This window comes from Brachyistius frenatus, unplaced genomic scaffold (assembly GCF_029030835.1).
Source record: "Brachyistius frenatus isolate BFR_SWC_R1_liver_20210118 unplaced genomic scaffold, ASM2903083v1 Contig_136, whole genome shotgun sequence".
Taxonomy (NCBI): Eukaryota; Metazoa; Chordata; class Actinopteri; family Embiotocidae; genus Brachyistius; species Brachyistius frenatus.
Window position 1 is genome coordinate 682,546 of NW_027210735.1, and position 14,086 is coordinate 696,631.

Sequence of the window (14,086 nt, forward strand, 5' to 3'; positions counted from 1 at the left end):
GTGCTCAGTAAAATAGAAATACATAGAAGTCCTCGGTTTCTATCCATTATAAGCAGAAACAACGTTTTTATTTAACCTTATTTTAGCCATATTTGCTGTAAATGCACAATTAAAAAAAACAACAACAACAGCTGTTTGTTGCAGTGGTTCTCCAGTGGGTGGCGCCAATGTGACACCTTTCTGTCCTCTGCCAAAAGTCCAATGTATTTCCACACAAACTCACAAATGCGGTGCACTGAGCCACACGCTGTCAAACTGCTTCATGTGTGGACTGAGTGTGAGTGGATTACAGGAACACTGAACGTCTCTGTGTCGAGATCAGTGGGGTGAAATATATATATATATATATACTGTGCATTTTATATTTAATATTTTTTTACTGCTATTTTATTGCTTTTTATTATTCTATTATTATTATTTTTTTTAATTCCCTTTGGGGATTAATAAAGTAACTACCTACCTACGAGAAAACCAAAGAGGGGAGAAATGTTGAAGGGACAAGACAAATAATTGTTGGTCACTCAATCAATAAGTAGCAAAATTTATTGTTTGAGACTTCTTGAAAGCAAAATAAGTCGTGTTTTATTTCATAATTAAAAAAAAAAGAAAAGCTATCTGTGGATTTTACTAAAAACTAAAATAAGCTGTGTAAATATTTTGTAAAGGACTTTTATTTATTTTTTATTATATATTTTTGTTTTTTTTCATTGATCGTTTCATAGCCGAACAATGAATCGACTATTCGATAAGATAGTAAGAAAGTTAATGAAAGCGCGAGAGAGATTAAAAGGGGGCGTGTCCAAACCAGGACGAGTCGCTGTGATTCGACCGTCGGGCGGGTGGTGGTTATAATTTCCGAGGGGTTCGTGAAGGCAGCATCAGTCTCCTGGATCCTGTGTGTGTGTGTGTGTGAGAGAGTGTGTATATATATATATGAGTGTGTGTGCAGTCAGTTTCAGCCCAGAGACACAGAGAGAAAACACCGGGACCATCTCAGCGTGAGTCCCCCCTCCCCCCCCCTCCAAAAGCTGCTCCTCTTGTCACCTCCGTCTGTCACCTCCTTCTCCGGCGGCTCGGACCGAGAATGGGGAACTATCCGAGCTAAGTTTCCGAAGAGGACACGAATATTGAGGAGGACCAGGGGGGGTGTGTGTGGTGGGGTGGGGGGGGATCTGGGGGGGGGAGGAGGAGGAGGAGGAGGAGAAGAAGAAGAAGAGGAGGGAAGGAGGAGGAGGAGGGAGGACTGTGCTTAAACTACCAGGTTAGTTAGCTCACCGCTGCCGGCTTCATTTGCAACTAGTTAAGTCAGTTGCGTCATCTTTTAACTAACCCGAGTTTGAACTAACCCGAGTTTGAACTAACCCGTTTCGTCGCGGCTCCGCTGTTTAACGTTTGTTAGCGAGCTAGCTTACGTTTCCCAAAATGGCATGCCATCGGTTAGCTATGCAGATTTATAGCCAGCTAACGTTAGCAGCCCAGGTTAGCTAAAGGGGGTCGGTGCGCGCGTGTGCGCGCGCGTGTGTGTGTGTGTGTGTGTGTGTGTGATGCTGAACCACACACGCACACGCACACACACACTGTATTACAGTCAGAAAGCACACCATGCTAACCGCGAGGTTTTTGTTGGCATGCTGGTAGAAGAGCGTCACTTCTGGAGCAAGAAAAACAAAACACAAACGTGATCTTGTCCTTCCTGGTATTTTTATTTTTTTTTTGTTTTTTTGTTGCTGTGGTGAGACTCACCTCCCCTCCCCTCCCCTCCCCTCCCGGGGATCCAACCCCCGGGTCCTCCCCGGGTCCCCACCACCTCCCTCTCTCCTCTGTGCAGGTCGGTTGGAGCCTTCAGTCGCACCATTTCCCTCCAGAGGAGGAAGAGGAGCGCGGTGGAGATGCAGACTTTCCTCAAAGGCCGGAGAGTCGGCTACTGGCTCAGCGAGAAGAAGATGAAGAAGCTGAATTTCCAGGCCTTTGCTGATTTGTGCAGGTACGTGACCACAACACTTTGATTCCCTGCGTCCAGGTTGAGGGAGTAGGGGGGTTGGGGTGGGGGTTGGGGGTGGGGGTTGGGGTGAGGGGGTTGGGGTGGGTTAAGACATGCATTCCCACAGCGTGCATGCGTCATTTAAAAAAAAAAAAAAAAAAAAATTGAATGTCACAGTGAATAAAGAGCTGCTTTGACAGACAGTGAACTTCCTCTTAAGGACTTGGTGACAAAAGGGACTTATTATCACTCCTTCTCCTCTTACAGTGAATTCCCCCCCCCCCTCCCTCCCTCCCTCCCCCCCTCCTTGCATATACTCACATAGCATCACAGCCTTCCCTGCCTTTGCCAGCTAAGCAGTTTTAGTTTGCTGGTCAGGCCTCTGGCTGTTCCCCTTTCCCCCCTCCCAAGACATTTCTTTCTTCTTTTTTTTTAAAAACAACAAGTGCTAGTATGAATACCTCCAAAGGAGAGGCGTTCATAGGTTTTGTTTGTTATGTCTTGACTGGGTGTGCTTGTTGAGACATGGCACAAGTGGGGAATGTGTGTTGGTGGGACTGTTGATAGGGGCCTGAGGTACACTTGTAACAGGGAAAGCAGCTGAAACAGGTGGTTTTATTTGAGTGTATTGTGCTGGAGCATTACATTTACGTCAGTTGTGTGTGGTGACTTCTACAGTATCTTGTAGTTGGGATGTTGACTTTTATAATTTATCTGTCCAAATGTCTTGACATTAATTTGTTTAAGTGTGTGATCTGCCCGCCTTAAGAGTGGCAGCCACGTCAGTTATACGTATATCATGTTGTTGTAGTTTAGAGGGGCCTTTATTTTCCAAGCAGACATGAATTCAGGAGATATGAACTCTCCCTCACTGATTTACAATAGCTGCCGTACAGTGTACTGGACTGGACTTCATCATCTCTCTGTGTGACGGGCTGCAGCCACACTGAAAATAACACGGATGTTTAAATGACGGCAGGTAACATGGAAAAGGAGCGAAGGTGCCTCAGTAGGTCAGGTGTGTTGACAGTGTACTCAGAAGGACTTTCACCTTTTTTCTTTTCTTTTTTTTCCACCTGGGTTGTTGCTTAACAAAGTGACCTGATTGAGCCAGTAGAGATTACCACCCTGTAATCCACAAAACATTTTTAATCTCTTCATAAATCACCAAGCAACCGGTGAACCTCCCCCCTCCTCCTCCTCCTCCTCCTCCTCCTCCTCCTCCTCTCGTCATCCTGCCTCAACTCCATTCTTCCCTGGGAGCTTGACCCGGGCCTGTTTAACATGAAGGGCGGGGGCCAACTGTTAAGAAGTGGCGTTTGTGACAGAAGATCAAGAGGATGAAGCCTTTAAGAACAATAACAAATGGCATATTATTGGAAATGAGCTGCATATGATGCATTCATGTGATCTGCTTCCTTCTTTCAACTCCCGTCAATGTCACTTGCCACATAATCCTCCAGTCATACAGAAAACAAAAGTCATCTTCATGAGGAAGGAAATGAGGGCGCTCAAACAGTCTTTCAACGTTGTACCCTTGTATGTGCCGTTATGAAAAGGCATCATGACTTTTCTTGGAGTCGGTGGGGAACTTCTTGTGGACCTGATGTTCTGTTAGTGAAACCTCAGGCCAGGAAAAATGTATTATGTAATAACATAATAATCACCCTTTGAGACTCATTTCATGCATGATTTTGATGTCATGTGATGGTTTCAGGCTTTTTTTTAAGTCTGTATCATCAATGATAAACCGTGCATCACTTTCATGTTCAAACAGCGACTGGCCAGGTTTTTCCCCCATCATCATGTGGCATGCAGCTGACATTGTGAGTGCTTCTTTGTAGAGTCTCTCCTGTCTCATGCAGCTGCCTGGACTTTAGGGATTCCTGCTGGTCAGAGCCACTTGGGTTTATGTTTGTCTCACAGAGGCTTGCACGGCAGTTTAGAGGCTTCGCACAGATTTGGATGTACTTTATTTGGAAAAATGTGATGCCCTTGGGAGCAGCCAGTCTTGAGCGTCATTGGATGGATAATATAAAAATATTATCACTTTGTCCCGTCAAGGCAAGGTCGTTCTACGCCAACCAACCTAATGAAATTACACCGTGTATATACTGTTATATTTCACCCAAATGATGCAGTTTGCCGCAATGGTGTGTAAATGAGCATCACACTAAAAATAACGCGTCGTGATTGCATTGCATACATTTTTAACAGACATTTAAATTGGTACATTTTCTTTATGTCTCTGTCCCATGCTATCCAGGAGAACGCCACACTAAATCTAACACTAATAGTTTCCTGTAATGATCATTAGCCACTCACTGAAATGACTCTTTTACTGTCTCACTATTATTTTTCTTTATTGTTGACGCAATCTACAAATACACCCACTTTTAAACTTTGTAACTCCTGTTCACATACTAGTCATGCAGTGGTTACTGATATTGTATACCGTAACTACCACAACTTGAGGGTTTCCACATTATGCTTGTATGATCAGTACCAAACGGTGCAATATAAATCTCTTGTTTTTCTGTACACCTCTGTGATCTTGAAAAAGTTCTGACCCCGGCCTGCTTGTCTGCTGAGTCCTCTCCTCCGTCCCTTCTCATTCTGCTGGCTTGCGTAACAAAATAGGAAAGCGGACAATCTCCATATCTGAGATGGGACGAAACCACAAGGCCCCATTCACTTCACATGAAACGCGCCAGCTGCAGTATTAAATATCCACATTGTTGTGAAGCAGTGAATGGCTGCACTGCTGTTACCATGGGGCTGCAATCTCAAAAAACAACTGGGCCGGACAGGCTGAGTTACTGGTAGTGCCGGGCTGCTTTTTGTTCTCATTTTGTTCTCCCCCAAACTAGGAGCTGCTTGTTTTTTGTCCATTCAAGTTTTTCTTGTTATTTTCTTTCCTGAATTCTTTTGGCAAACTTGAGAGGACCCTCAACAGTCCCGCTCCACCAGGATTGTGCAAATGTCCTCTCTTCTCTCCGTATGGACATTTGTTTTTCTCCCAGAGTAGTGGTTCGGACCAGTAAAAGTCCTGCAGGTTTAAACATGCGAGACACATTCTGTGTTTTTCAAATGAGGACTACATCTCTACATCTCACGTTTTTATTCACGCATGAATGATCCGTTTCTTAAATACTGCTGCGTATTGTCAAGAGACGAGGACCAGACGTCTGTCCAGACTCACACAAGAGGGAAGATTTGAACTCCGCTCTTGTCTGCTGGTTGCCAAACAACCAGTTTTCTATCCCAAAGACTTGCGACCTCTGTTGTTTGTGGAAAGAAGGATTTTCTCCACTTCTGCAGAGTCATAATGATCTGACCTTCCTGTCCTGCGATCAGACAAATTTACAGAATAAATCAGAATGTGCTTTTTGACATTTAGATGTCTTTAGACTCTTTATTTCATCAAACTGTGGAAGAGCTTTGTTAGTTTCTGTTTAATTCCTCTTATGGAGAGGAACCATTTCATCTTTACATAAATAGTAAAAGGAACTCTCATGTTATAAAGGGAGAAGAAAAAAAAATCCAGTGAGAGCAAATAAACATAACAAAAACATGTTTTATGTGGCTTTTATGTCGTAGTATAGAAGTACAGATAATTTGTAATAATAAAAAAATATTACCATTAAAATACATTTTTGCTTTAGAGAGCTTTTGATTTTCTTTTAGTGCTTTTGAGTTCCTTCTCTTCCTCTGAATCTTTGTGTGGCTGAGACGCTGTGGTTTGACACTGAGACAGCACAGACACTCAGTACCTGACGTACATTCACACATCATGTAACACATCTTTTAGCTTTTGATCCTTTAGTGTCTGTTTATGTCTAATACAATTAATAACTTACTTCCTTTTTTTTGTGTTTTTTTCAGGAAAAGAGGAATAGAAGTTGTTCAGGTGAGTGGAGAACATCTTTTGTCTGATACAGTTTCTTTGTAATAGTCCTTTATTTTAGCTGCAGTATGTTTAAATTTCCTGTTGAGACACTATTTCGTTGAAACAAAACCATTCAGTACACTTAGATTTTTTTTTTTTTTTTAAATATTTCTACTGCGCACTGCAGTGAGTTTGTAACCTCCTCTACGTTTAGGACGTAGTTGCCTCACAGTGTTGCTTTTTCCGTACGTAAGCGTCATCAGTCGCAGTAGGGCAAAGCGAGCTGTGTTCATTGTTATGCTGTGATGCAACTCATCCCAACACAACGTTTCAACACCGGATCTCAACTCTGTTACCACAATTGTATGTCAGGAAAGTCTACATGTGACACGGTTACTCATTTTGTAAGAGGTGTGTGTGTGTGGAGGGTTGAAATAATGCTTGGTCACATTAAACCAATAGGAATATTTATTATCATATCAAATTCCAGGACCGGCAGCTCTTCACAGATTACTTCTAATTTTAATGTCTTCTGGGGACTTTGGATGCTGCTAAAGGAAGTAATGGTCTGTCTCTAGTAATTATTTATCTCCAGTCGGTAGTGCTGCGTTATCTTCCAATAAATACAGGACTCAGGCAAGTAAAGGCTGCTTTCATTAATGGATATTACACTGTAAGTAAACAAAGCACATACAGCAGCATAGTAACGGTTATCACTAAGTCCTAGGAGCTCAGTGCAGAAAAGTATCTGTCAGTTAAAGTGCTCTCTGTAATTGAGGAGGGAATTATCCTGCCTTTCTCTGTCTTTTTCCTCTGTGCTTCTTTTCTTCTTGGGTTCCTAGTTCCTTCACTTTAAGCTATTTTTTTGTTTTATTTTTGTCTTTCCCCCTCTGATGATATCAGCGCACCCAGAAAGAGCCTTGTCCTGGGAATAGTCCCAAAGTAAGCAAGGCTTTGTTTCCCACTATGCATTCAGCCGGTCCCGGGAGACCGCAGATGCTCAAAGACCCTCAGCTGTAGTAGCACCCACAGCTTGAAGCGGCGCTGTGGCCCTGTTGGTTCTCTTTTTACAGGACTACCTGTTGTCCACAGAAATCTTTCTCCTCCTACAAAGCAGTATAGATGTGTCTTTGAGTCCACGTCAGTGATTTGGCTGCCTGGGATGAACCCAATACCAGCCAGTGCCCGTACTATCATGCACACATCAGAGGAGAGAGAATACCCTCTATTGTCTCGCTTTGGCCTCGTTGTCCCAGTCGTGGCACAAAGATGTCTTCTCTGATTGAATTCGTCAGAGCTCGCTTGTTTTGCAATGAATGATACAATTTTGATGCCAGATTATTTATTGGAAGCTTCGCTGTTATGTCTTTTCCCCTCTGTAAATTATGTCTGAAGCCTGAAGAAGATTTCTGCACGGCGCCAATAAAGCAGGCAAACAAATTCATCATGATGAATAAGCGTGAAGTTGGGTTATGACAACAGAAGAGATGGTAGTAACGGGACATTGTGGAAAGTGTGGGACGTTGTTGTATATTAAACAGAAAATATTTGATATCATTTTTCAGCGTTCGGCTTGTGTTGTTTTTGTTTTATTCATTTGAGGTTTTTTTTTAAGCTTTAAGAAAGGGGGGCGAGTGCAGCTGTTATGAGGATATCAAGTCCCTTTAACCTTCTCTCGAAGGCCAGAGGAGAATATAGCTGCAGATTTATCTGTTTCACCCAATGTAATCACCTGACCTCGTCCTTGCGGTCTGACAGAACAGTCGACCCCGGCGATAACCACTCAACACTGGATATCCAAGGATAAACGAGTCCTTCTGGCAAATGTATACCATTCATTCAGGTTGTTTACAGCCTTCTTACAAGATAACCTGCTTATTTATTGTGTGCTGTGGAACAAGAGCAGGAACTGTTAACCGATTAGTCAACAGACAAATCATCTGCAAATGTGTTCATCACTCAGTTTTTTAAATCACATGTTCTCTGGTTTTAGCTTCTCGGACTGCTTTTCATGATCTTATGTAATGCTTAACTCGGCATCTGTGGCTTTTGAACTGCTCTTTGAACAAAACCACCTAAAGGCTTTGCTTTGGATTTTACGACACGCCGACTGATTCATTGATTTATCAGAGAAAAACAACAGAATAATTGATAATGCAAATAATCGTTGGTTGCAGCGGTACAATGCACTGAAACAAGAAGGAACTGAAGTGACGTATATATATTTAGTGTTGAGTGTGTTGGATTCTGCCGGTGGTTGGCAGTGGTCATGACGTCACCCTGTGTGAACAGATCTTTGCTAAATCTGGCAGCCTGCAGGGAGTTCATTTTATATTTCCATTTGTAGTGTGGGAAAAGCATCCACATGTATACCCCTCAGGACTCACAGAACTTTGTTTGACTTTTATGATTGCTCCTCAAGCCTCTAGCAGATTTTTACACTCCAGCTGTTTTTTTGTTGTTGTTGTTTTTTTTTTTATAAAGGCTCATTACACTCACCTTGTCTCCTGTTTCACCCCCATCTTTCCTTTGCTTTCCGCCGTGCAGTTTTTGCAACTCATCAATACTGACCCCTTCATCCCTGAGCTCACGAGAGCCGCCCTCCCTCTGCTCCGTACATTAGCTTGTCTATATCACACAGCTGATGGGATTAACTCGCCAGGCTCGGTCTTGAGGAAGCCAATATTCGCTCTCAGAGAGAAACTCATTACAGCAAATGGTCATCGTTTGAGTGGGCTGTCCAAGGAAAGTTATAGTGTTGCTGTTTTTTTATTAGACGGTCGTTCAATTTCCGGCATTGTACTGCGTCTCGCCCACATATCGAACAAACGTTGTCTACAGAAGGTATTTATTTATCGTCTAAAATACCACGATCCAAAGACGGTTAATTTGTGGCTGATAGCAATTAGACTGAAGTAGCATAATTTAGGATGGAGAAAAACATTAGAAACGCACAGAAAGCATGGAAAAAAATTGTGTTTACAAAAGTATATTGGTCATTTTTACACTTGCTTTTATTAATTGTGACCACATTGACCCGGTTTACAACAAATTATTTCCCGTGACTGCTTTAAGAGTTGTGTTTCTAAACACAGGAGGAGTTCAGTGGGGATGATGAATGACACATTCAACCATATGACCAGGATGGACTGTACAGTGACTCCTTTACCGCTTTAAAAATCCTTCTCAATAGTGTTAGTGGAGTGATGAAAGGTTCTTCATTTCTTCATCAGGCCTTAAAAAAAAAAAACCTTCCTGAAACACCATTGATTCTCATCCTACATGATTTATGTCGACTCGTTACGTTCTCTAAAAAGGCTCTGGAGCTTCCTGCAGGCTCACTTGTTAAGGAATGGTTAACGTTTATTCAGCAAAGTAATAATGTTGATCTCCAGCTGAAAGACAGTTTCATTGCACAGCATAAAACAAAGTCAGTAGAGAGAGAGAGAGAGAGAGGGAAAAAAAAACAAGGTCTGAACGCTCTGTGGACTCTGATGGATGCTGAGGAGACGGCCATTAGCCTAATGAGCTCCCTGCTTGACCCTCCGTATGGTTTTTGGCTGGAGACTCACCTTCGTGTTGGCGTTTAGTGTCGTACGTGGTGTGAGGTGCGGTCAGCAGCCTCAGTCTGTCTCGGACGCGTATGTTTCGCTCACACACACCGAGGTGTCAGTTGCCGCACGGCATACAAAATAAATCATTCATCACATGTCTGTCTACACTCTCGGCACGCCGTCTCTGGGGGCTAGCCCGACAACAAAGCGAGACCCAGGTGAGATTAGATCCAGCTGAGTACAACTACAGAGAGACATCTAAGGGATGAAGCAGAGGCTCAGACAAATAACTGATCCACATACAGTTTGTATATTCGGTTGGACTTGTTGCAAAGCGAAGTGCTCTGTGAGGAGCGGTCTGTGAGGTCTGTCCTTGCTGTTGTTGGTTTCCCTTTGGGGGTCGAGCTTGGCCCCACTGTTAATCTACATCAAAGCTGGAAATATAATGGCCCTGACCTCCCCTCTCCCACCAGGATCCAGCGTGTTTTCTATGCTGTCCGTCCCCACCGTTGGCCACTGCTAGCTCTCAGTCCCGGGGGGACTCACAAAGACGTCAGCTGACATTTCTGCTTTTAGCATTTAGCGGGACATCAGTGACTTTACTGCTGGCTTTATGGAAAAGCCTCTGAAGCAGGGTCACTCTGTCTGCACGCAGGGAGAGGAGAGCGTCATCCTCTGTGATGTGTCTTTGCCAGTGGGTGTCCACCCCCGCGTTGCAGTGATTCCTGTTTTTTTTGTGGAGGGGGGCCAGACTGTGGACGGACGGGTCCTCTGTGTTGTGTAAGCAAGAGATTAAAAGCTGTGCCTCTGTGGACTACAGACAAATTCCCGTCCAGCAGGCCTCGTCACACTAACGCTGACAGAAAACACGAGTATACCTCGTGCCGCTGCTGCGGCCCCGTCACCACCACCGTTAATGCTCTCAACCGCCAGCGTTACAGACTGGGCACAAGTTAGTTAATAACAGTGTTTTGGAGAACGACTTACAGCAGTGCTGTTGAGGTCATGCCAGCATGTTTGTGTTTGTCGTGCCTTCTGCCATGTGCTCACATCTTCGTGTCTACATGTCTCACAACCACACGATTCCTGATAAACCTGCTGAACTGCAGAGTCACTAAAACCTCATTTGTTTTCGTACCTGTTTTTTTGTTTTTATAAATTTGTACTTGTTCTTTGTTAGCGTTGAAGATTGCTTCCTGAAAGTGGTTGTTGAGTATCACAGAAAGTCTGATTCGGTCCAACAGCGCGTCCATATACATTAAATACTGTTGTATATGACTGATAATTACGTAACATTTTGTCAGGAAGGTCTCACTCTTCATATTAGTGATGTACTTTGACCCAGCCTGGGAGATATGAGGATATACGGTATACCATAAAATCAAATAAACCTGAGATTCTGCCATAAACTTTATAGTGAGGTATCTAGCCCTTTAACAGCTCTAACGAATTAGGCTGTTTTTAGCACAACTTAATATATACATGTATGTATGTGTGTGTATATATCTCTATCTATCTATCTATCTATCTATCTATCTATCTATCTATCTATCTATCTATCTATCTATCTATCTATCTATCTATCTATCTATCTATCTATCTATCTGTGTGTGTGTGTGTGTGTGTGTGTGTGTGTGTGTGTGTGTGTGTGTATATATATATATATATATTGCATGTCTGTCACACTTAAATGTTTCAGATCATCAAACAAATTTAAATATTAGTCAAAGATAACACAAGTAAACACAAAATGCAGTTTTTAAATGGTTTTTATTATTAAGGGAGAAAAAAAAATCCAAACCCACATGGCCCTGTGTGAAAAAGTGTTTGCCCCCTCCTGTTAAAACATAACTTAACTGTGGTTTATCACACCTGAGTTCAATTTCTCGAGCCACACCCAGGCCTGATTACTGCCACACCTGTTCTCAATCAAGAAATCACTTCAATAGGACCTGCCTGACAAAGTGAAGTAGACCAAAAGGTCCTCAAAAGCTAGATATCATGCCGAGATCCAAAGAAATTCAGGAACAAATGAGAAAGAAAGTAATTGAGATCTATCAGTCTGGAAAAAGTTATAAAGCCATTTCTAAAGCATTGGGACTCCAGAGAACCACAGTGAGAGCCATTATCCACAAATGGAGAAAACACAGAACAGCGGTGAACCTTCCCAGGAGTGGCCGGCCGACCAAAATCACCCCAAGAGCGCAGCGACGACTCATCCGAGAGGTCATAAAAGACCCCACAACAACATCCAAAGAACTGCAGGCCTCACTTGTCTCAGTTAAGGTCAGTGTTCATGACTCCACCAGAAGAAAGAGACTCGGCAAAAATGGCTGCATGGCAGAGTTCCAAGACCAAAACCACCGCTGAGCAAAAAGGACATTAAGGCTCGTCTCATTTTTGCCAGAAAACATCTTGATGATCCTCAAGACTTTTGGGAAAATACTCTGTGGACTGACGAGACAAAAGTTGAACTTTTTGGAAGGTGTGTGTCCCATTACATCTGGCGTAAAAGTAACACCGGATTTCAGAAAAAGAACGTCATAGCAACAGTAAAATATGGTGGTGGTGGTGTGATGGTCTGGGGCTGTTTTGCTGCTTTAGGACCTGGAAGACTTGCTGTGATAAATGGAACCATGAATTCTACCGTCTACCAAAACATCCTGAAGGAGAACGTCCGGCCGTCTGTTCGTGACCTCAAGCTGAAGCCAACTTGGGTTCTGCAGCAGGACGATGATCCAAAACACACCAGCAAGTCCACCTCTGAACGGATGAAGAAAAACAAAATGAAGACTTTGGAGTGGCCTTGTCAAAGTCCTGACCTGAATCCTATTGAGATGCTGTGGCATGACTTTAAAAAGGTGGTTGGTGCTGGAAAACCCTCCAATGTGGCTGAATTACAACAACTCTGTAAAGATGAGTGGGTCAAAATTCCTCCACAGCTGGAAAAGACTCATTGCAAGTTGTTGCTGCTGAGGGTGGCCCAACCAGTTATTAGATTTTAGGGGGCAAACACTTTTTCACACAGGGCCATGTAGGTTTGGATTTGTTTTCTCCCTTAATAATAAAAACCTTCATTTAAAAACTGCATTTTGTGTTTACTTGTTATCTTTGACAAATATTTAAATTTGTTTGATGATCAGAAACATTTAAGTGTACAAACATGCAAAAAAATAAGAAAACAGGAAGTAGACAAACACTTTTTCACACCACTGTATATATATATGTATGTATGTACATAAAATTTAGCTGTATTTACCTTTCCTAAACTGAACTTTTTTTTTTTTTTAGGACATTACATATTAATATGTTGAAATAAAATGATCATACATGATTTCAGCGACGCTCCGACCCTCCGTATCACGCAGCGACAATCAATTTTAAATCGCTGCCCGCTGTATTTATCACTTCGAGAAAAGACTCGCTGGACACCTTCAGCTTGGTTGCTCTGTATAATTTTTTTCACAGCTGCTGTTGGCATGTTACTTCGAGCTGAAGGGCGTGTTGCTGCAGGCGGGGGAGGAACGGAGGGAGCAGGAGAATGAGATCTAAGATGGGCAGAGAAAGAAATGCCATGTTGATGCAGCGTAACGAGCTCCCGAGGGACTAAACGCTGGACTTCAACACAGCGGAGCGTTTTGGCATTTCTTTTGTGCGCGTTGGTATACTGTGTGCGGACTGTGAGACGTGGGGGAGAGATTGTGCCTGCTAAACATAAAAAAAAAAAAACATGCCAGGGTGAGATGAGAACATTCACCATGTCACTGAACATTTTGTTCTCTGTGATAAAGCTTATGTGATTTACCACTCCTGTGTAATTGACTTTGCCAGGCTGCACTCTAATCAGTCATCTGTACATCACACCTCTCGCAATCATTAACTGGAGGAAGTTGCCTCTGACTGTTGCCGATCCTAAACCAACTGAAACTTTTACAGTCCTGGCATTGATCCACACCTGTGTGACTAAGGTGGAGCCGTTCTCGGTTTGCATACTGTCTGGACAGCACAAAGGAAAGCGGGCTCCTCCCACCACTGCCTTATTTACACAGGTGTCTCTGAATTGTCTTTTGTCTGTCATAATCAGAAGATCCCCATTTGCTGATTAGCTCAGGACATCATGTGCAGCTGCGTTATGCAACAGCAGAACTGCAACTAATCAGGTTCGCTCTTTCTGACACCGCTATCAGTACAATGTCGAAATGTTTGCTTTGGTTTTCGCTCTGCGGCTTCTTAGGCTCATATTTTAATTTTACACATTAATGGAGTGAAGAGTGAAAATGCTTACTGCCGGAGTTCGAAAACACTTTGTTGAGGGTCGAGCCAGAGATTTCTGATGATTACTGTGCATCAGAATATACTTTCACTCCTCCACGGACCTGTTTCTGCAGTTATTTATCCTGGTCTTTGCCGGAGATACATACTGAAGGCTACTTTGTCTGTCTCTCTGTCCGTCTTTCACACAAATCTGCCTCTTTAAATTGAAAAGGACCTTTGTTATAACAACAACAAAAAAAGCAAAAAAAAAACCACAGTAACAACACCAAGCCCTAACTTTTCTAACTCTAAAAGTTATCTCTCTCACACTGACCTAACTCGACTCCCTTTTGTCATAACAGTGTCTGACACATCGAGCCAGAACAGAGGTCCCTTGTGAACTGCATT

General features: G+C 42.9%; 1 protein-coding gene across 1 annotated transcript in view; it reads left to right on the forward strand.

The window, feature by feature from the left end:
- The first annotated feature begins 1,176 nt into the window (after positions 1–1,176).
- Positions 1,177–14,086, forward strand: part of itpk1b (inositol-tetrakisphosphate 1-kinase b) — a 31,517-nt gene continuing 18,607 nt past the window's right edge. The window contains exons 1-3 of the mRNA XM_069714865.1: positions 1,177–1,261; positions 1,829–1,984; positions 5,867–5,891. Coding sequence (XP_069570966.1) covers positions 1,890–1,984; positions 5,867–5,891 — 120 coding nt within the window. The 5' untranslated portion in view covers positions 1,177–1,261; positions 1,829–1,889. The remainder of the gene's footprint in view (positions 1,262–1,828; positions 1,985–5,866; positions 5,892–14,086) is intronic.